We start from the raw sequence: 23,826 nt of genomic DNA, 5'->3' as shown, positions 1-23,826 counted from the left end.
CTTTTCACAAAAATGTTACATTTTTTGGTTTCCTTCACTCTACGACACACTCACAACAAAACACACACCACAATGATTGCTCAAGCTCCCACTTCTGTTCGCGAACACAAAACCTCCCCTTGAAAATGCCTTCATCCTTCTTCATTTCCGCTTCCCTTGACCAAAATGATTTTTGTTTTCGCTTCCATTCACCAAAACAATTTTTCGTTTTCGCTTCTCTGCACTTTGAGACACACCCACAACTAAATGCAAACTCTTCGTCTCCCCCTTGCTCTTCTATTGATCTCTCACTCTCGTACTCCAACATTAGACTTCACAATAATTTAAATTTTCATTAATAGATTGGTTGACAAAAATGCCCTTTTGACACATAAGCAATCAATGCCACGTCAAAGTTCTATTCTGGTGCATTCTAATATAGTGAAATAAGTTTGGATTAACAGAATTTAGGAGTCCACTTTTCAAATTATCACCCCTTTAATTCACTTTCTACCCACCTCATGTCCACCCCCAACCAACCAGAACACTCACTTAACATTTTCAAGAAAAAATTTCGTGGGTCTGTGCAGGAAGTGTAATGTGGGTCACCACATATTTCTATTAGGGTTACCACATACTGTCAACCTCTAAGTTGAGTGAATTTTACGGTTACCTGACATTACCCTACACTCATGGCCTATAAACACCTTATTTAACTCACTTTCTCCTCACCTCATGCCCCACCTCAACCAACACTCACACTCAAACCCTCTTTTTACCTTTCTTATCCATGTCAAGATTAAAGAATTGGCTTAAAAAAAAAATTGGTTCCTAGTCAACCTAACATTCCAAAGAAAGACTCTGCATTATTTACAGACCAAAACACATATATGCAATAATCACTCACAGGATTAACAAATTCCAAAAAACCATTCTGCATTATTTATACATTAAGGCACATATATGCAATAATCACTCACAAGATTATCTATCCAAAGCAAGACTCTGCATTATTTATACACCAAAACACATATACGTAATAGATACTCAAATAAGTATTATTTATATACAATATTCGTATGTAGTGACTCTCTCTTTGTCTATATACTCAATAGTGACTGAATTCACAATAGAATCTCGATATTTGGACAACTCATACCAACATCATTTTTCTTCAAAATATTATAGCTTCAAAAAATGCCTTTTTCGGAGAAAAAAAATTATGAAAAACCTTGCATATTTACAAAAACTAAGTACACCAAAATATATACGGTTTAACAGTGTATTCCACCAAAAATCATCATACTCCAGAAAAACAAGCAAATACTAAAACACAGACAAAATTGATTACCTTTGGTCACCAATACCACCACCCAACCACTGTCAAAACAGCCACACCCACGATGATGACCAACCACCGTGAAAAGACGCGCACCCACCACCAAGACCAACCACCGTCAAAATAGTCGCACCCATGACGGCGACCAACCACTGTGAAAAGAGGCGCACCCACGACGACCACCACCAACGTTGGAAGAGAAAGCTTGAGGAGAAGGTGGAAGAGGATGTGGAGGAGAAGAGGGGAAACGACAACCAACTCAAGAAGAAAATGAAAGAGGTGCAACCCCAATTTCTAACCTAATTTTACAATGTGACCAAGGGCACCCAAATGTCCTATTTTCAAAAAAAATTACTTGACCCACAACAAAAATAAAATATTATTATCTTTGCCACGTTGGCAGTTGTGTGCTGGAGCAAGGTATTTGCGGTTGTTCAACCATCATTTTTCTATATATATATATATTATTTTTTAACTTTTTTACCATTGAGAATTTGTTTAATATATTTGTTATTAATTATATAAAAAAGTAATTAGGTAATAATTTATCTTTATTTTATGTACATAGTTCGTTCATATAGGACTTGCATGTGTGTGGTGGTGGTGCAATTTTCTTTTTCAAATCATTAAATGTGGTTATTTTTTGAAAATTAATCGTTTATCATAACACTGACACAATTTTACAAGTTTTAATAAGAAGTTGTGTTAAGGTGACACAATTTTTTATATAATTTTTTTTAAATGAAGTCGTATCACGATAGTAAGACTTTATTTAAGAAAAAAATATTAAAATCATGACACATCGAGACGATTTCATATTGATATGTTAAAAATCATATTATATTGATACCACTTCTTTAGCAAATTTGAATCAAATACTTTTATTGTGTTCTTGTTCCTTGATCTATTATGTCAATATAACTTATGCGTTGTAATGTTTATTGGACCTCTAGCTAGTTGAATATTAAAAAGTTTGATATGAGATTTTATATATATAAGGGTTAAGACGATCTTTGAAGTGTCTCTTTTATTTATTCTTTGATGGTAAAAATAAGTCTTAAAAGCATGTGTGGGAAGAAAAAGAAAAAGCCCTCTAGAATTGGCTGATGGTAATACTTGGTTGTGGGACCTTCTTGAAAATGGCTTTAAGCAGATCAACATAGAGAGGAAACTGCAACACTGCATAGAAAGTGACAGGCAAACAAGTGGCAATGTAGACAGGGAACAAGATGTTCTTGTACTTGTCCTTGAGCACAAAGAAATGTGCAGCACAGAAGGAAACCAACATGGAAGAAATGGAGACGAAGAGAGAGCTGAGGCCGAAGAGGAGCTTCAAGGGCAAGCTCATCCGGAAGTCCTGGGCCTGTTTCCGGGAGGTCAAGATGGCCAGGAACATTATCAGGGCGGTCACTGAGAAGCAGAGGCCGATCAGGGATGCGATGGCGAAGGCGTCGAAAGCCGGCTGCCCTTCTAGCTCCGGCTTTCCATTATCAGTGCCTCCGGGGACGGAGCTGGAGGTGGCAAAGGAGACGCCGGCGATTAGTGCAGCCACAACGGAGCAGGAGTTGGAGGTTTCCTTCAGCCACTCCGAGCTCTCCTTCAACAGGTCTTTGTGCTTTTGCTTGAAGATTTCTCCGCCGGTTTTTTCGTCCTTGTTAGTTCTGAATGTGAAATGTTCCGGCACTAGGGCTCTCACGTACTGCATCAATGCATGCATGCATGATCATGCAAATTAATCATACATTCGTGTGTGTGTTGCATGTTCAAAGGTTGACTTGGATAATATTATGAACGTGAAAGCATGCATACCTGATACCACTTGATATCCCACATCATTTGCATGGCAACACCAGCAATTTGCCAAGTCCTTTCAGTGTTGGTAGTTGTACCTGCAGCTAAATGCAACACAGTGTTTTCTCTATTATCCACTTCCAAAATTAAGCTATCGAACAGTTCCTTATCCAAATTCTTCTTCAACACCTCAACAACATTGGTTTGCCTGTTCTTCACTGCCACAAGCAACACGTTTTCGTTGTTGGATGTTGTTTCATGCACAGCACTCGGTATTTTGGATTGAAGTTCAAACACAATCTCCACAATGCCGTTTTTTGCAGCAGTCAAAAATGCAGTCTCCTTCTTGTCAACATGGTGTTCCCCAAGTTTGTATTTGATGTTCTTCATTGCCACAACCAGCAGGTTTTCCTTTTCAGGGTTGGTATTGTCATTGAGGGCAGTTGGTACTTTGTTTTGAAGCTCATTCACAAGGTCGACTATGCCAGCTTTTGCTACCGACACAAATGTTGTTTCCTTCTCCTCATTTTTTGTTGCAGATTCTGTTCTAGTATTCTCTTGTTGACTCTGCCCTGAGCTAGCAACACCCACCACTGCAGATATGCACAGAAAGGAGGAAGATAGGACCAAATATTTAGATAATAATACAAATAACGAACATGGATTTGTAAAATTATAAAGTTTGGTAATAAAGTGAAGTGATTATGGCTTACTTTGCAACTGTTGTCGGGTGGGTTGGACCAAGTCGTTGTGCCCTGTGTCAAGTTTCATGAATGGTCGACCCCCAGAAATTCCCATGTAGGACTCATGAGGTCTTTTCATAAAAATATTCAAGAGCTGACGACCCCATTTGTGTTTTTGCCTTATCTTCTTTATTGCTTTCAAGTCTTCAAAGTTATGTATATGCATGGAGAAGAGTAATCATTTGTGATAAATAATCCAACTAGGTTATGTTCACTACTTAACTACTATAATATTTTATATTGTAGTAAGATTTTTGTGAATTTTATGTAAAAGTTCATCAATCAACATACCTTGTGCAGTGACACCCAATCCTGAAAGGCTAAGGCATTTGAATGCAAATCGAACTGAACTCTTTACAAACCGAACAGAAGTGGCATACTTTTCTTCCACAAAAATTTGTGCTTTCTTGCCTTCATTTTCTAAATGTATATTCACTGAAATAATAATAATACAACTCAATCAATGACTAAATGTGATATATATCCAAAATTAAAACACCTAAGTTAAGTTAATGGAACACTAAGAAATATCACAACCTTTATACATAAAACAGAAAAGATATCTAACAAAAAACCAACTAAATAGAAAACTACCAATCATTCTATCAGTTGTTTATCCATGCATGTTTTAAACCTAAAAAACCTATGAATATATGTCTTTTGGATGTAGCAAGAAAAAAGGCAGAATAGGTTGGCATGCAGGCAAGGCAACAACTGGTTAGGGACAAAATTCTGTTTTGTCAAGTTTATACAGAGAATCACACTATTTTTTTTTTCTTTTGAATTGTACCTCTTAGCCTAAGAAAGGGAAGGATTCTGTTTTCTTTGTTGCAGGCAAATGAAGAAGAATGTAGTAGTTGTGCATAATTATGATGCTAAGAAGGTAATAGGAAGAATGTGGAGAATAATCAAGAAAATCTTAGCTTAGTTAGCAGATGGATTATGCAGAACAGAGAAGAGTAACAAGGAAGTGAAGACGAATTAATTAATTTGCTGACTCGTGGTTCATACAAAAGAAAATAATATAGTTAACCAAATGCATAAAAAAATTAAAATGATAATAACATAGCCAATTAAATACCGATGAAAGGTGTTGGAAAATGAAGGAACCAATTTGTTATTCATTTATGAATATATATATATATATATATATATATATATATATATATATATATATATATATTGAAATAAATATGTAATAATAGTCGTAAGATCATAAAAGTGGAGAAAATTGAAAGCAACGGTGAATTTGACTTGCACGCGTTAATGAGTGAAAGTTAATTAATTAACGAGTATTATAACATTTTAAATATTAATCAAAAGTTTACCTTTGAGTTCATGGTCCTCAGACTTTTCAACTTTCTCCATGTACGATTTTATAGCTTTCTCAGCATCTAGAGGTTCTACAAGAATACCTTTGACATGGAAAATAATAGAAATAGTATTAAAAGTGTGTTTTGGTGGGTTTGATAAATAACATAGATCAATTAAATGTAATTTTGGTCTTCCAAAATATAAGTTTTATAGGGTTGTATTTTTTTCTCACTCAGTTAAATGTTTGATTTTCTAGTTTACATTAATATGGATATGATTTTCATCATCTAAGTTTTTTTTTTATTTGATTAAGTATATATTTATTTTTAAAATTTCGCAAATTTACTTTTCATGTAAGCTTTTATATATAAAATAATTTAAAAAATATTTTCAAAATGGCTATTTAGGTTAATTAATTAATAATATGTTATGGTTTCACATTATCTAGTTAGAGAATTCAAGCTTTTGAAACCCAATTTGGTGCACCATGAGGTCTTTTTTAGGTTAGTTTTTATAGTGGAAGATGATAACCTTGGTTGGATGAATTTAGTTCTTATTTTCATGAGAGAAGTTATATATCGGGTGAAAGGAGAGGAACAAATAGACATTCTGATAATGTTAGAGAGGTGGAGAGATTTAATGATTTTATTGAAATAGTGGAATTAGTAGATATCTCAATTTCTAGTCAATTGATGATAAAGATAATGAAATGTTGGTGGCAATAATAGAGAAGCAGTTTGGAATTGTAAAAATAGTAAGAGTTTGGGCCTGGGTTACTACAATTTTGGTTTCATTAATTTTTTTGGGAGGAAATTAAAAAAGAGGTGGTGAATGCAGTTCAAAATTCTGCAAGTTCCATTGGAGTGAATGCTTCTTTTTTTAACTCTTATTCCTAAATCAGCTTGTTCTCAGTTCTTACATGTTTATCAACCTATTTCGCTAGTAGGTAATGTATATAAGATAGTTTTAAAGATTTTATCCCTTAAACTGGTAAAGGTGTTGTACAAAATAATTGATCATAGACATTCAGTGTTCCTAGAGGGGAGGGGAAAGGGGTTTGTTAGACCGTATGCAAACTGCAAATGAGACTTTGGAGGAGAGGAGATTAAGAGAAAAAATAAAAGTAGTGTATGTTTAAAGGTAGATTACGAAAAAGCTTATTACTTGATTCAATGATACTTTATATATTTAAGGTTTAAGACAATGTGCATTCTATGAAGAATAGGTTTCTGTGCAAAGGGATGGGCTTGATAAAAAAATGTTTAGAATCCTCTACATTGTTAGTGTTGGTAAATGTAAGCACAACAGTTGAACTTAAATCTAAAAAAGGTTTTAAGACAAGGTGTCCCTCTCACACCTTTTGTGTATATTATTGTGGCAGAGGGATTAGTTGGAGTTGTTAGATAGGTTGTTAAAAATAATCTTCTCCATAGTATTCAAGTGGGGGTAAAGAGGTAAATTTGAGCATGTTACAATATAATGATGACATCTTTTTTTTTTAAGGCTACAATCCAAAACATGTTTGTTTTAAAATCTATTCTCAAATGTTTTGAGCTAGTTTCCAAGTTAAAAGTGAATTATTTAAAAAGTAAAATAGGAGGTACACATATAGCAACTAGTTTAATTTACAATTATGATGAAATTCTTAATTGTGATATTATGAGTATCCATTTTTCATATCGGGACATGATGATGGAGAGAATCATAGAAAAAACTCATTTTGGGATGGGTTAGTGGCTAAGATTAAGAGAAATTCCTATCTTTTGCAAGAAGAATTTGTTTGCTAAAATTTGTGGTTACATCTCTTCCTCTCTTTTATATGTCTCTCTTTAAAATGCCTACGGGGGTAATATCTACTATTAACAAAATTCAAAGACAATTTTTATGGGGATGAGGGAGGGAGGATAAGAAAATAGTGTGAGTATCATGGGTGAAGGTGTGCAAATTAAAGGAAGATGGGGTATAAGAGTTAGGGATTTAAGAACATTTAATTTAGTATTATTACGAAAGTGAATTTGGAGGTTGAGAAGTGAAAAGGGGAAATTCTGGAAAGAATTATTAGACTCAAAATGTGGAGGTTGGAGGGAATTGAAAAACACAAGGCATCTTAAATCAAAGTCATTATCGTGGAGAGACATTAGGAAAATATCATTTTTGAAGGATTGGGGAAATAGCTTTGTTGGAAATCCCACATCGACTAGAGATAAGGACATTTCATAATATATAAATGGGTGCAAACCTCACCCCCATGAGTCGGTTTTATGGGGTTGAGTTAGGCTTAAAGCCCACTTCTTAACATAACCTGCATCAGCTTCTATTGATAATCATGAGAAATTCTCTTCTACTGGAAGTATTCCTTTCACAGATATTCAAGCCTACAAAAGATTGATTGGAAGACTTATGTATCTCACTAATACTTATGTATCTCACTAATACTTATGTATCTCACTAATACCCGACCTGACATAACATTTTCTGTGCAACAACTTTCTCAGTTTCTTGCTAAGCCTACAATTGTTCACTATAATGCAGCGATTAGAATTCTCAGATATATCAAAGGGGATCCAAGTCTTGGTCTATTTTTCTCTTCCACTACTTCTGTTCATTCCAAAGCCTTTTGTGATAGTGATTGGGGCACCAGCAGTGATTCAAGACAATCAGTGACTGATTTTAGTGTGTATCTTGGGAATTCTCTCATATCTTGGAAATCAAAGAAGCAAGGAACAATATCAAAGAGTTCTTGTGAAGCTGAATACAGGGCAATGACCACTGTTACATGTGAAATTCAATGGCTAACTTATCTTCTTCAAGATTTCAAAGTTCCTTTTGAGCAACCATCTCTTTTATACTGTGACAATGACTCAGCAAGATACATTGCAGCAAATCCAGTATTTCACGAGCGTACAAAACATATAGAAATAGATTGTCACGTGGTCAGAGAAAAATTAAAGAAGAGTCTCATCCATTTGCTTCCCATTTCCACCACAGAGCAACTGGCTGATATTTATACCAAAGCTTTGAGTCCTCAATCTTTTAAGAATATTTGTTCCAAGCTGGGTGTCATCAATATTTGCTCTCTAGCTTGTGGCGGGGTATTAAAGGATACATATACCAGAGTTACAGAATGATCCTAATATTAATTGGGAGTCTTTTCTAATTATCAGTTGTTTCTCTTCATAGAAAAGAATAATTGGGTGTCTTTTCTAATTATCAGTTATTTCTCTTTATAGAAGGGAATAACCTTTATTTTATCTTTGTGAGTTATGATTCTAGTATTTAATATTGATTATTTCCTTCTTTAGTTAAACCCTAGAATGAGTGTACTACTTGTATATATTCAGACCATTTGTTTTGATTTGAATAATAAGAAAGAAGAGATATTCATTCTCATATCCTTTGTCTTCAGTTTACTCTTTTGTTCATTTCTGTTCCCTTTTGTTCATCTCTGTTCTATTTTAACATGGTATCAGAGCCATTTCGAGCCTATCCTAGCGAGTATTTGTTGGGTTTATCAGTCCACCCGCTATCGGGTCGTTATCGGACCACCCATAACATATATCTCCACGCACGAGTTGGTAGCCTCGGCGTGAGGGGGTGTGTTGGAAACCCCACATCAACTAGAGATAAGGACATTTCATAATATATAAATGGGTGCAAACCTCACCCCCATGAACCGGTTTTATGGGGTTGAGTTAGGCTTAAAGCCCACTTCTTAACAAGCTTTGAAGAAAATATTGTATGGAGAATAGGGGATGAAAAATCTATAAGGATTTGGGAGGACATGGGTAGGAAACACCCCTCTTAAAGAGAAATGGCCAAGACTTTACGCTATCTCTTGTTGTAAGAAGGCAACATTATTTTACGTAAGGAGTTGGCAAAATGATATGTGGAAGTGGTCTTTGGAATGGAGAAGGAGGAGGTTTGAATGGGAAACATAAGAAATATATCTTTTGATGCAAGAGTTAGGTAACATAACATTGAACATGGAAGGGGAAGATAAATGATTGTGGAAAAAAGATGCGGCACAAGTCTTTACAGTCAAATATTCTTACAATGCTTTATTTAATGATGTCCTTGGAGATGAAAGTGAACTTTATGAAAACTTCTGGATGATAAAAGCTCTCCCCTCAGCATAGTTTCTAGCATGGAGAATGATAAAAAATAGAGTGGCCATAAAAAATATTTTGAGTAGAATAGTGTTGGAAAATATTTTGTGTGTCATGTGTGATGAGAAAGAGAAGATTATTACTCATTTGTTCCTACATTGCAACATTACTAAAATAGTTTGGAATTTGTGTTGATGAGAAAGAGAAGATTATTACTCATTTGTTCCTACACTGCAACATTACTAAAATAGTTTGGAATTTGTGTTATATCTGGATTGACGAGGTAATTGTGCTACACTCTGATCCAAAATAATATTTAAGACAATTTAATATTCTAAGATTAAATAAGGCTGGAAATAAAGTCTGGGGATATATGTGGATCGTCATAATAGGAAAAATTTGGAAACAAAGGAATAACATATTGTTCAAGAATGCAACAGTTGATCCTTTGGAAATTTTTGTGTTAACCTAAGTAAAAACTTGGTCATGGACAACAGGTAAAGAGAGTACAACTTATTTTGCTTATTCTGATTTATGTATTAACCTTATAACTTTCTTAAAGTCTATAAAGAAGCAATAAGCGTTAAAATGGATTTGACATGGTAATTTTGTTTTAATCTTTATCTACTCAGGAACTAGTAGTCTTTTTGTTTTGTAGGAACAATGGTTGTGAAAGATCACAAGTACTTTTGTTGACAAAGAATCTTTAATTGTTGTCACATAAGCTTATTTTATTCAAGGGACACAACTTTTCATCTTGTCGAATTCTCATTGTACTAGTGACATATCAATCATTATCTTTCACAACAACAACACTCTAAACTTTTGACACTATTTTTGCGACTGGAATCATAATTTCAGGAAATCCTTTTTTTTTTTATTTTTTTTTATTTTGGTTCACTATAAGAAAATCATTGATTAAAAACTAATTTTAGAAAAAAAATAATAATTAGTTGCTATATTGACTAAATTAGAGACCATTTAACAATAATAGAAAATAATTCAGAAACTATTTTTTTAATCTCTAAATGGTCTCTAATTTGGTCATTATAACAACTAATTATTTTTTGTCTCTAAAATTAGTTTTTATTTAATGATTTTCTTGTAGTGATTGTTGCTAGTGTTTGTAGTACAAATAATAAAGTGAGCATTAAAAGTTGAAGGACTATAAGAAAAATTAATTTATTGGTAAACATTAAGAAAAATACGATTTTTTGATCAAATTTGTAAAAACAATTCAGTGAAAAAAAAGAGTGAGGATTTTATGTAAAATAAAATCAGCTAGCCATTAATTAAGAATTTCACTTTTTAAAGGATGTATTTTAATTAGAATTGTATACAACATAAAATTATAAGTATTAATTATAAAGCTTAATTATGATATTAATGACTTACCATAATATAGAATTTGCTTCCACCATGGGAGATTGCTTCCACTCTTGAACGCTGAAGGTTTGCAAGCAAGAACTTTGAGAGGTGTGGCTCCATCTTTGTTTCTTGTGGTCACAAGTTGAGGATAACAATGACTTATTATAATTGCCAAATCTATATATCAATCACACATACAAATCATTAACAATAATTTTTTTTTGATCCAATCAAACTGAATCTTCTCAAATTAATTTGTTGTAAAATTCTTTCTATTGCATATATATAGTTATTTTTTAATTTAAAATAGTGATATGAGAAAGTAATTTATTCTATTGGTCATTCAAATCATGTTTAGGGCCTATTTTTTTAGCATCTAAATAAACTACGTCTACAACATAATATTATTTTCAAATTTTACTTCTAGAAAAAAAAATGAAAGGTATGAATTGCATATGCATAACATTAAAAATGTTTAAATGAAATATTCAATTGTATAATGGTATAAGAGAAATATATTTTTTTGGATATAAATAATATATAAATTATTATTATTACAAGAAAATAACAATTTAGTCACCGATTTTAGTGATTGAAAAATAATGGTCACAAATCGTGATTGAAATAGCCACCAATTGAAATGAGTCTCAAACTTGTGATCGAAACAACGACTAAATTAATTTTTAGTAATATTAGTGTATTTAGCGATTGAAAGTGGAAGTGTCACAAAATTTGATCGCTAAATCCGTAACTATATTGAAAAAAATAAAAATAGTTTTTTCCACTGTCAAAATATCAAAAAAAAAAATGAAAGTGACAAACATCGGTAATTATACTGAAAAAAATAAAAGTAAAATTTTTTACATCCAATTTAACAATCAAATTGTTTAACATTTCTTTTATAGATACTATAGGCTAAATGATTTTTCAAAATTAAAAGTGACAATATTGATTAAGAAGGTTATAAAGTGAAAAGCTTTGAACATATATGTAGATTAATGGAAGTAGATAGATATGAAGATGGAATTAAAAGCTTGCTTACCCAAGAATTCTCTCCAAATGGCATAGTGAAGGATGGTGTCTTCATTATAGTTCCAAAGTAGAACATCTAAATCTTTGGAAACATTGTGAAAGTACACAAAGGCCTTTATTTGGCATGTGAGCACAGCCCTGAAAATAGGTGTTTCACCCTTGTTGTTCCTATCCATAAGCAAATCCTTCCTTTCACCATCTTCCCCTATGATGCACTTACACATGCCAATGAACCCTCTTGAGGCTGCAAGATGCAAAGGAGTGTCCCCTCTCTCATTGGTTGATCTCAGTGCACTGTCAGCACTCACCACTTCCCTCCCTTCATGGCTCAAGATTGCTCCAACAAGAATGTTAACCAGCTCCACTTTCCCATCATTCACTGCCACATGCAGTGCAGTGCCTCTGCTTTCGTTGATTCCGATTTTGTGGTACTCTCTGTCGTTTCTATATGCAAATATAACGTACTCCCATCTTCCTTCCAACACACACCCTCTGAACAGTGAGATCTGATCCCCACTCGTAACTTCTGTTCCTTCAATTATTGTTGATGATTCTTGAGGAACTAATCTTGGTGATGAAACTGATCTTGGTGATGATTCTAGAGATACAAAGAGTGTAAATCTTGGTGAGAATGGAATCAGAATCACATTAGTGGATTATTCACATTACATATTGAAATCAGGAAACAATGAATATGAAGTTTTTACCTCAAATATTAAAGAATAGTTAAGTTGATCAATACATATAGAGAAAAAACTGCAGAATTATAATATCTTAATCTGAATTGAATGTGCATGCAGGTAGGATCACTTTATATGGTTTGCTCCTATTCCATGAAGATTTCTCTGCTGTTTTTATTCCTTGGATTATCAACATTAATCAATCAGAAATAACAATCTTCCAAACAACTTCAACATAAACAAATAATTAACAAGACAGTGAAAAAAAAAAAAACTAGTATCAAACATAGTAACCTAATATCATGCAGAATTTGGAAACATTATTAGAAGTATAGTTTATGAATGTTTCCATCTGCAATCTATATAAATTGGTATCAAACATAGTAACCTAATATCATGCAGAATTTGGAAACATTATAAGAAGTATAGTTTATGAATGTTTTCATCTACAATCTATATAAATTGGACTCACCATGTGTACTCATTCTTCTAGGTTGTAATGAGGAAGGATTATGGATGATGTGAAATGGGAGCTAGCTAGCTAGGTGTAAGATACTATAGGAGGAACTCAAACCTTCTTTTATAACACCAAAGCCCCACTTCTAATTCACGTGTGTTTTCTAGTGAATTATATATTTTTTTCTAGAGAATATTATTCACTTTCAAACTATTTTTTTAAATTTTATTTTACTATTTATTAAACTATATATTGACTTTGTTATATATACCATTGCCACTTTCCACCTCATAAAAATTTCTAGTTTGCCTTTATGATACATAATTTTCTATTTCCCAATAATTTGACAACTCATGAAAGGAACCAATGAGTTGGGGTTGAAGAAATATTCTTGCAGCACAATGCATATATTAAAACACAAGTTTGAGGAAAAACAAAAGGATGATACTGATGGCCTTTTGATTTTTGTTTTGGCATTAACCAAATATTAGGCTTGGTATCGATCATGTGATGAGTCCTTTCCTTCAAAGTAGGCTATATTGAAGTGATGCTCTGATTTTGTCCAGAATTTAAGAGATGAAGACTTTTTGTTAACAGAAGTTATTTACACAATATTTCTCAAATGAGTAAAGTATAATGCTTCACTTCACCAAGAAGACTCAAAGGGTGTATAAAAATATTCATAAATGGAATAAGTAAATATGTTTGTTTATTTGAAGATAGGGCTTTGATAGGTATATTTACCTGCAAAGTTTGATGGGTACATGTGTACAAGAGTAAAATAGTACTCAACTTTAGAAAACTTCCTTTTTTTTTCATATTTCATAGGTATAACTTTTTTCAATAGGCATGTTAGAAATTAACCATTATAAGGAAGGAATTAACACCTTTTTTCAGGGCAGAAAAAACTTTCAATTTTTAGTGGTTGCTGCAAAACGCAGCAGTGTATTCCAGCAGGGTCTGTTTTTTGTGGAACCAGCTGGTGAATTGCAGTAGAATGGAGGAGCATAAGCATTGATGGTTTTTTAGAGCAGCTGCTGCAGATCTGAACCCTATTTACAGTAGTTAGTGAGAATTCGGAAAATTGGAACATTATTTTCATCTTGTTTTTGAAACGCCCAAGACGAAAACCCTTCCAAAATTCGATTCTAAGAGGCTAATTTTTGGGGGTGGTTTTGCTTTTTTTTTTTTCTGGGTGGTGGAGAAGAGTGGAAGAATCCGATGTGGTTGGTGGCCGGAATTTGGTTCTGGGGAGCCAAATTCGAATCTCCGTTTTGTGCTTTTTGAGTTTGAAAACCCCACTAGAATTTGGTTCCTTGGTGGACGAATTGCCCCAGGGGGTTGGGGAGTGGGGAAGAAGATGAAAAAAATATAGAGATAAATAACAAGTAAAATAAAAATAACAATGAAAGAAAATTAAATAAGAAATAAGTTATAGTTTGTAACTTGGAAACTATTAAAATAAGCTACCTTATCAAATAATTTTATATTAATAAACTAGTCAAATAAAATAATAACTAGTTTATAGACTTTTTTAAACACATTATAAGTAAACTATTTTAATATTTTGTGCTTATAAACATGTTAATATAGTAATTACATAAGTTAATAGTTGATTTATTGAAGTTTTTAAAATACTTATAAACTAAGTTGAGGAACCATCATCACTCTTGGGAAGCTTAACAGAACATGCACATTTAATGTTTTTATTTTTTGACCAATTTTTTTTTTTTTTTAATGTTTGAATCAACCATAAATGCACATCTCATGTTTGGTTTACATATATGTGTTCCAGTTAAAGATAATTTAAACATTATTTTAAATTTTTGGACACATCTTTAAGAATATAAAACTGTAGATAAAAGCAAAAAAGTTTGAATTAATTTCTAAATATGATATACCTTATATTGGGAAGTTGTGGGTTAGATGTTTGTCGGACAAAAAATCTCTTTAACTAGTTTTCACAAAAGTTTTATTATTTTATTTTGGACAGAATTTTTTTCTTTTTTATTGTAAGAGTAATTTTATTTAGAATTTTCTTATAAGAGGGAAATAAAACTTATCAAATATCATCTTTAAAATTTGAGAAATTTTTCTTTTAATTTCACTACTATACATTTCAAATTTTTAAATATTAAATTAAGTATACAAATTTTACAACAAAATCATTTATACCTTTCATATTTTATTTAAATTAATCATCCATATATTGTTGGAATAATTTAAGTAATAAAAAATTGGGTTGATCACATGCACTGGTCTAGATAGGAGGATTGTTAGATGTCTCCATATCTATTAATCACAATTTATATGTTAATCTCAATTCAACACTAATAAAATTTATCACAAACATATAATTGAAGATAATTTTTTAAAAAAATATACGTCATTATTAAACACCTACTTAATTTGAAACATCTTTTACTTCTTGATTGAAAACAAACAAATAAAAAAAATCAAGAAAAAAAAAGTCTGATCAAACCTATGAGGTAGAAAAGAAAAAATAGAAACGATAATATCAACCACTAAAACGGAAAAAATCTATTATTAAAGTGAGACTGATCTTCATGATTTGGAAAGATCTTTTTGTATCTTTCTTTTAATTTAACCTATAATTTAAAATGGCCTATTTGCCACTATTATCCTAGAAGTATCTTGACAAACTTTACCTTAATTACCTACAAGAATACTTCTCCAACAAAAATGTTTGTGTGTTCAAGTTGGTTTAATTAAATTGGTACAGTTTTGATTAATATATTAATGTACTTTACTAGTATGATTTCTATTTTACTAATTTTTTTAAATTTTTTATAAACATTTTCTTTTCAAAATATTTTTAACAATTTTATTAATTTATTAAAATTTAAATATTAAAATATTTTCATTTTGTTTACAATATTCACATATATTTTAATAACTAAAATTTACATTTATAATCTTGATAATCAAATTATTAAAAATTCAAAAGAAAAATATATTAATATAAAATTAAAAAGCATAACAAAAAGTAAAAAAAAAAGTAAAAGAAGATTATTTTTAAATCATTAATCAAATTATTAAGAAAATATATAAAATGAAAAATTATTCTATAAAAATTTAGAAAAACATAAAAAGTTTAAAAATAAAATTTCCATTGATCAAATTATTAAAAACAGCTTAAATTAAAAATATGTGCATACAAAAGTTAAAAAAAAAACAGAAACAATTAAAAACATTAAAACAAGAAAGAAATGGTAAATATAAAGTGTGCAAATAAAAATTAATAAAGAGAAGTAGTGAAAGGATGAAATTTTGTTGAGAAAACAAGTAATATATATTAACTATACAAATGAAATAATAATAAAAAATTAAAATTGTGTATTTAAAATAGGATGGTGATATGTTGAGACGAACATGAACAATTATAAATATACACTTAATAAATAGATAAATTAATAAATTTATTTTTTATTTTTTAATTTAAAATATTATTATATTATTATAATGTAATTATATGAATGTTACTTTTTGAGTCACAACAAAATATTTTCCTTTAAAATATAATTACTGTAAATAAATAAAAAGTTGTTGAAAGTCTCTATATTAAACAACTATACTTTCTTCTTGTTAAACAAAGTCATGTGTTCAGTTTTCAGGACTTGTTGCATTTTCACATTCCATTGAACAATTTAGCTCTATAGTTTTTGAATTTAATTTTGATTATGGATGAATCATTGTCAAGCATCATGGAAGTGAGGGAAGATTTCATGGTTTCACCAATTGGTGACAGTAAACCAGCTTTGACATCTGCCTATTTTCCAAAACCCCTTGCAAAGTCCCTTGAAGGACCATTTTCCAAGGTCCTTTCAACTTCTATGACTATGCCACTGCCACCTGTTTTTGAACCAAAGAAGTGGTCTTTGGTTATCCATTTCAGCTGGTGGCGCCACCTAAACAGGAAATGGGCTGAATGGGTGAATGCCCTTAGAGACAGATATGAATCAGTGTGGAAGAAAGTTGGCATCTTTGAAGCCATCATGAGTACAAAGTGTTCCCTAGTGAAAGATCGGAACTTGTGCATTGCTGTTGCTGAGAAGTGGTGTCCTGAGACAAATACCATTTTGTTTCCATGGGGTGAGGCAACAATCACCTTGGAGGATGTGATGGTGTTGGGGGGTTACCCTGTTGTTGGAGATCCTATCTTCACCACACTTCAGAGCCAGGAAATGAGAGAAGTGGAGGAAAAACTGATTCTTGCAAGAAAGGAACCTTGGAAGAAGAATAAAGGTAAAGCTTACTTATCAGTATGGATTGATAGTTTTGGTAATAGTGGGAGTGAAATAGAGCATGAAGCATTCCTAGCAGCTTGGTTATCAATGGTTGGTTTATCTCCCAAAGGCTACGTTAGTAAACTTGCTTTCCCTATTGCCATTAATCTTGCTAGAGGGAACCCCGTTGCTTTGGGGCCACCAGTTTTGGCCTGCATATATCAGGATTTGACTCTGTTAAAGAAAACAATAGTTGGGTTGGCAAAAAGACTATTACTTGGTGATAACTTGGAATTGGAGGTAACACTTCAGTCTCCCTTTTACTTGGTGCAAATTTGGGTGTGGGAGAGGTTCAAGAATTTGCAACCACAGCCGAGCTTTATCAACCCAGAAAACCCTTGGTTGTATAGGTGGCACAAGGTTAAGCCCTTGAAAATTGACAATGCGAGATTGGCACTAGACTCGGCTATGGATCATTTTCGATGGCGCCCTTATGTTCAATATGCTGGTAGGTTCAAGGTGTTTTATCCAGAAAATGAAACTTTGGTACCATTAGGGAAGGATTTGGATAAAGAACTAGTCTCTTTTGTTACATGCTTGAGAGTTTCTGTGCTTGTTGGATTTGATTCTACTGTAAAGAAATACATGCCACATAGAGTTGCTATGCAATTTGGAATGGATCAAGATGTTCCAGGTTGTGTGCCTAGATTTCATGGGAGTAAGGAGTTTGCTTGGAAAAATTACTGCAGGCCCATATCTGACACTAAGTTGTATTTTCCTGCTAGGCTTTTTGAGGGAGATGTTACCACACGTTATGCAAAGTGGTGGAAGCAATCAGTATTACTGAATCAACATGATTTTGTGAAGCATATTGTGAAGTCAAAGAGAAGTCCAAGGTCACTTCATAAAAATGGTAATGATGCTGATGTTCCTCCCGGTTTTCATCCCAAACTTGGTGCCACTATGTATTCTGGAAAATCTGGTGATAATGCTTCTGGTTTTCTTCTTAAATGCTTGAAAACTGTTCCTTCTGGAAATTTTGCTCAAGATGATTTCAAAGATAATGAAAATATTGATGCTGAATTTCCAACAAGATGTAAGAATTTGTCCGACCAAAGTTCTTCAGCCTCTACTGCAGATTACGAAAATGCTAAAAGGATATCACCACCGGCAAAACTGGTTGGAAAAGATACTGTTGAACCATTGATTTTGAAGGAAGATATTGAAGATGCAAATGGAAGCAAAGAAGCAAGGCTGTCTAGTGAGAGAGTAAGCCTATCTGCGACTCAAGGGGAAAGCTATAATAATTGTGTGTCTGGATTGAATGTAAAAGATCTTGAAGAGAGAATCAAAAGACTGGAGACAGTGGTTAAAAAATTAAAGACAGAAAAATGTGGTCACTCTTGAAAATTTAGCTGATCAAATGTTATGGCCCAAGAGAAGGCAAAGATCATGATGATGAAACATCAATGAGCAGCCCAATAACAAAGAGCAGGCCCAAAAGACAAAACACCAAGTCTAAGTATTTTGATGATTATGATTGTACCGTGAAAGGCAAAAGAAAGTAATGGTTGAGAATCTGAATTGGAACAAAGGGTAGAGTAGTATTTTTCCAAGTTGTTAGGATTCCATAGATTGGTTTTTCTGTTGAGGCATATCTCTTTTTTTTTTCTCTGTTTTGCTGAGTGGTAGTTGCTGTTTTGTTTTGGTTATATGTATGGAAACTTTGACAGTAATGATAGGAGAGAATTATCCAGTATTTCATTATCTTTTGGAGGAAGCCTAACCTGTAAAATAGGCATTGCAATTTGGTGCTTTCATTGAGAGACAAACACCAAGAGACGCCATGGTTGCGTCAAAGAGTGATGAAAAAATAGATTCTATTACGCAATTATCAGAGAGCTAGAAAACCTTCCAAGAAGCAATGAATATTCGCATGACCAATTTGGAAACTCAGATGACACTTCAGATTGGAGCCCGAGAAACCGCAACGAGCAATTTCATTCGTCATTCTTTCACTCGAACGTCCTTGAAACTGGATATGCCCCGTTTTGATGGGTCTGAACCATTAGCATGGATTTTCAAAACCAAGTAGTTCTTTGACTACCACCGCACTCCAGAGGACCAAAGGCTTCAATTGGTTTCTTTTTCCTGGGAAGGAGCAGCTCTCGCTTGGTTCCAGTGGATGTATGACAACAACCTAATCTCAACTTGGCAAAATTTCCTAGATACCTTAGAGGTTCGTTTCGCACCATCACATTATGAAGACCCAAAAGGAGCCCTCTTCAAACTATGCTAAACCTCAATCGTGCGGGAATATCAGAATCAGTTTGAATCGCTGGCAAATCGTATCATGGGACTACCTCCTCCCTTCTTTCTCAATTGCTTCGTTTGAGATCTTAAGCTGGAAATTCAAAGAAAGGTGTAGGTTTTTCGACCGATATCGCTATCGCAAGTCATGAGCTTAGCAAAACTAAGAGAAATTTTTAGAAGCTTCCACGCCCAATCGTTTCGTTCGTCCTTCTCTCTCCATTGCGAAAACCCCGATGTTCGTGAATCCCCTTTCTCCCAACACACAAACAGCGATACCTTCTTTTCAAAAAAACCAAATCAGACCCTAATCTGCTTGCCATAAAACGATTGTCCCCATCGGAGCTCCAAAGTTGTCGTGAAAAGAACCTGTGTTATTACTGTGATGAACGCTATCGACCAGGTCACAAATTCAAGCGGGAGTTCATGTTGTTGATAGCGGAACCCAATGAACTCGAAACGAACAAGATTGATTTGAACAACCTCCTTCATATAAAAGACCCAACGCCTAATGAATCTAAGCCGACTGACCTGTAATTTCGTAGAACCAATTTACATATAAAATCAATTTACATGCATTGATGGGCCAAGTAATTTCGTAGACCCTTAAAGTTTTGGGCCATGTCAACGGTTCTCCAGTTGCGACACTAATAGACAGTGGGAGCACCCATAACTTCATCCAAGATCGCACAACCAAATTCTTGGGTCTTTAAGTTGCCCTGACTGAAAATTTTTAGGTCTTGGTGGGTAATGGAGAAGAGCTATCATGTTCATATGTTTGCAAGCAGGTGCCACTACAGTTGGGTCCTCACACATTTCCTGTGGATCTGTATACGTTGCCAGTGAGTGGGGCCGAGATCGTATTGGGAGTACAATGGTTGACAACGTTGGGACCGGTGTTGACTGACTATGAACAATTGACAATGAAGTTCATTAAAAGAAGGGAAATTAGTTGTACTCAAGGGCCAACACCGAACAACACCTTAAGAAGCCACTATACATCAAATCAAGAGGATGATCGCTACCAATGGCATAGCAGAATATTTCAGGTTACAGTTGCTTCCTGCCATAGAAGAGCTCCCCAAACCTTCACCGAGACCGGAAATTGAGGGAATACTGAGTAGATACACCCAATTATTTGAGGAACCACGGGGCCTTCCTCCTATTCGGGCGACTGATCATCACATTAGACCCTACAGATATCCACATTTTCATAAACATGAGATTGAGTGTCAGATCAAAGAAATGATGGCTGAAGGAATTATACAATGAAGTAACAATGCCTTCTCATCTCCAGTGTTGTTAGTACAAAAGAAAGATGGATCATGGCAGTTTTGTGTTGATTATAGGGCTCTCAACGATTACTATAAAAGATCGGTTTCCCATCCCATCAATTGAAGAGTTGATTGACGAACTCCATGGCACACATTGGTTTTCAAAAATGGATTTACGCTCCGTGTACCATCAGATAATGCTAAACATAGGTGACACTCCAAAAACTGCTTTTCGCACACATGAAGGTTATTATGAAATTTTAGTGATGCCCTTTGGATTGTGTAACACACCTACTTCATTTAAGTCAACTATGAATATATTGTTTCAACCTTATTTGCGTAAGTTTGTTATAGTGTTCTTTGATGACATACTAGTGTATAGTAAGTCATTAGAAGACTATATATCTCATTTGGATATTGTTATTCAGTGCCTTGTGACTAATCAATTTTTCCCAGGAATAAGTGCTTGTTTTCCCAAGAATCAATAGAGTACTTGGGCCATATAATATCCAAAGATAGTGTTGGCCCAGATCCTGAGAAAATTCGTGCAATGATTGCTTGGCCGACACCTGCCACCATTAAGCAATTGCGCGGATTTTTGGGGTTGACGGGGTTCTATCGGAAGTTTGTTCAACATTATGCTTCTATAGTTGCTCCTCTCACCAACCTGCTAAAGATAGACTCATTTACTTGGTCTGAATAAGCACAACAATCATTTAAGTAGCTAAAGGATGTTATGACTAATACTCCCGTGTTTATGCTGCCTAACTGTTAGAATGCATGACTTTAAACTAGAGGGGGGGTGAATGGTTTAAAGATGGTTTTCACAAACTTTTAAGTTTAGAATGAAATTACTTTGAGAAAACTTGAATCAGAATTCAGTTTGCCAAAAACACAAAGCAAAAAGTACAACACCAGAAAAACAATCGGTTGTTTCGCAGAAACAATCGGTTGTTTATACTAGTTCACAAATATAAAACTGAATTTAAAGAGTTCAAAGGATAGAGAGATTGAACACACAGGTTTATATTGGTTCACTCTTAACCAAGAGCTACATCCAATCTTCCCAGAAACCACTGGGGAATCCACTAAGCAATCAACCCTAGATTACTTACAACACCACCAAAGAAGTGACCTTGATCCCCTCAAGACACACACTTCCTTTGGCTCAGCACAACACCACTAAGAATGTTGATCTTGACAACCTCAAGAACACACAACACTTCTCAGCTTCACACACAGAGTTTCTTCAAAGGTACAAAGGATTACACTTGTTACATAAAAGACCTGAAATCAATACAAGATGAAAATCCTATATTATGCTCTCTCTTTGATCCAAGCAATCTCAAAGCAAACTTCAACTCTTTAAAAGCAAAATCAGTGAAAAACTCAAATATGTTTTTCTTTGATTAAATCTAAGTTGTTGTTTGTTACATAATCTGAACAAACTATTTATTGCATTTAAAGACTGGTCAAAGCATTTAAAACTGGAGCGTAATCATTTAATGCTCAGTCAAAGCACAAAACAATTTTCTGTTATGGTCCCCCCTAAACAAACAATCAGTTGAATGCTTGAATCGATTGGTTGTTTTGGTTTGACAACAAGTCAACCATCAAAAACAGTTTTCAACCTTTCTAAAAACACCTAAGTATAAAAGAATCGGTTGTTTCGACAAAACAACAGGTTATTTTTCACTTAGTTTGAAAAACATTTTTCTTTTAAAAGGTTTGAGAATGCTTAAGCTTTGGATTCAATCAAGAGTGGATTTAACACATAAAATCTACCCCAGATCCTATCTAAAGACAGCTCAGCAACAACAAGCACATCCAGCCTTCCATCATCCTTCAAAGGGTTTGGATTCTTCAAAGCTTGAACACACTTGGTACAACACTAACTTCCAAGAGGAATTCATAATTGAAACAGATGCATTAGGGCAAGGGATGAGAGCATTTTTTATGTAGATTAATCATCCAATTTGTTACTTCAGTAAAAAATTATGCCCAAAGCTTCTTTCAGCTTCTACGTATGTCCGGGAGTTACATGCAATCACCGCAGTTGTCAAAAAATGGCGTACTTATCTTCTGGGCAGAAAATTCATCATTCATACGGATCAACGAAGTCTTCGGGAATTGATGATGCAAGTAGTGCAAACGCATGAACAACAATATTATTTGTCCAAGTTGCTTGGATACACTTATGAAATTGTGTATAAACCAAGAGCAGCTAACAAGGTAGATGATGCCTTGAGCAAGATAGATGGGAGTTTATCACAAATGATGGGGTTGACTGTGCCACAATGTGATTTGATATCAAAGATACAAGAAACTTATAGTGCAGATCCAAAACTCAAACAGTTGTACCAAACAGTGCTTGGTTGCCCAGAGAAACATCGAAGATTTAAAATTGTTAAAGGAATTATCCTTTATCATGACAAGATTTACATTCCTTGCAAATCCCCTCTTATACAAGTCCTTTTGGAGGAATTTCATGCCACACCAATGGCTGGTCATGCTAGAATACATAGAACTTATGGGTGATTGAGTGGCAATTTCTTTTGGAAAGGAATAAAAAAAGACGTGGTTGAATTTGGTAAAGGTTGTATCATATGTGAGCAAATAAAGTCACCTACACAGCTACCCTATGAGTTATTACAACCAATTTCTCCTCCAACTGCAATCTGGGAAGATATATCCCTTGACTTTGTCACTTGGCTCCCTTCTTACCAAAATTACTCTATGATTCTAGTGGTTGTTGATATTTTTTCAAAGGCAGCTCATTTTGGCATGCTTCCAACAAACTTTTCAGCTGTTAAGGTTGCCGAATTATTTGCTTCCATGGTGTGGAAATTACATGGCACGCCTAAAAGTATAATATCCGATAGGGACCCTATCTTTATGAGTAATTTCTGGAGGGAACTCTTCCGGATAAGTGGCACAAAATTGAGATTGTCATCAGCTTATCATCTGCAAAGCGATGGACAAACAGAAGCAGTTAACAAAATGTTGGAGCAGCTTTTGAGAGCCTTCATCCATGTTGAAACGAAGCTGTGGGGAAAATATTTACACTGGGCAGAGTGGCACTACAACTCAGCCAAGCATTCCTCCACAGGGATTACCCCTTATGAGATTGTTTACAATTAGTCGCCACCTTCACTGCCCCAATATGTCATAGGAACTAGTCACAAT

At 33.8% G+C, this 23,826-nt stretch overlaps 2 protein-coding genes across 2 annotated transcripts; one reads left to right on the top strand and one right to left on the bottom strand.

Annotated features, from left to right (window-relative positions):
- Nucleotides 1-2,295: 2,295 nt before the first annotated feature.
- On the bottom strand, nucleotides 2,296-12,906 carry LOC137835598 (uncharacterized). Its single transcript, XM_068644185.1, has 8 exons — nucleotides 12,825-12,906; nucleotides 11,683-12,270; nucleotides 10,668-10,817; nucleotides 5,181-5,267; nucleotides 4,144-4,287; nucleotides 3,823-3,996; nucleotides 3,128-3,702; nucleotides 2,296-3,017 (listed from the first exon to the last, which is right to left on the bottom strand). Exons 1-8 carry the CDS (start codon nucleotides 12,835-12,837, stop codon nucleotides 2,412-2,414), a joined length of 2,337 nt encoding a protein of 778 aa, XP_068500286.1. The 5' UTR covers nucleotides 12,838-12,906; the 3' UTR covers nucleotides 2,296-2,411.
- A 3,629-nt stretch (nucleotides 12,907-16,535) lies between these two features.
- On the top strand, nucleotides 16,536-19,067 carry LOC137834517 (uncharacterized). The gene has a single exon (XM_068642546.1). It carries the CDS (start codon nucleotides 16,556-16,558, stop codon nucleotides 18,461-18,463), a length of 1,908 nt encoding a protein of 635 aa, XP_068498647.1. The 5' UTR covers nucleotides 16,536-16,555; the 3' UTR covers nucleotides 18,464-19,067.
- Nucleotides 19,068-23,826: the final 4,759 nt, after the last annotated feature.

Source organism: Phaseolus vulgaris, chromosome 5 (genome assembly GCF_000499845.2).
Source record: "Phaseolus vulgaris cultivar G19833 chromosome 5, P. vulgaris v2.0, whole genome shotgun sequence".
Taxonomy (NCBI): domain Eukaryota; kingdom Viridiplantae; phylum Streptophyta; class Magnoliopsida; order Fabales; family Fabaceae; genus Phaseolus; species Phaseolus vulgaris.
This window is presented reverse-complemented; position numbering and strand designations above follow the sequence as displayed.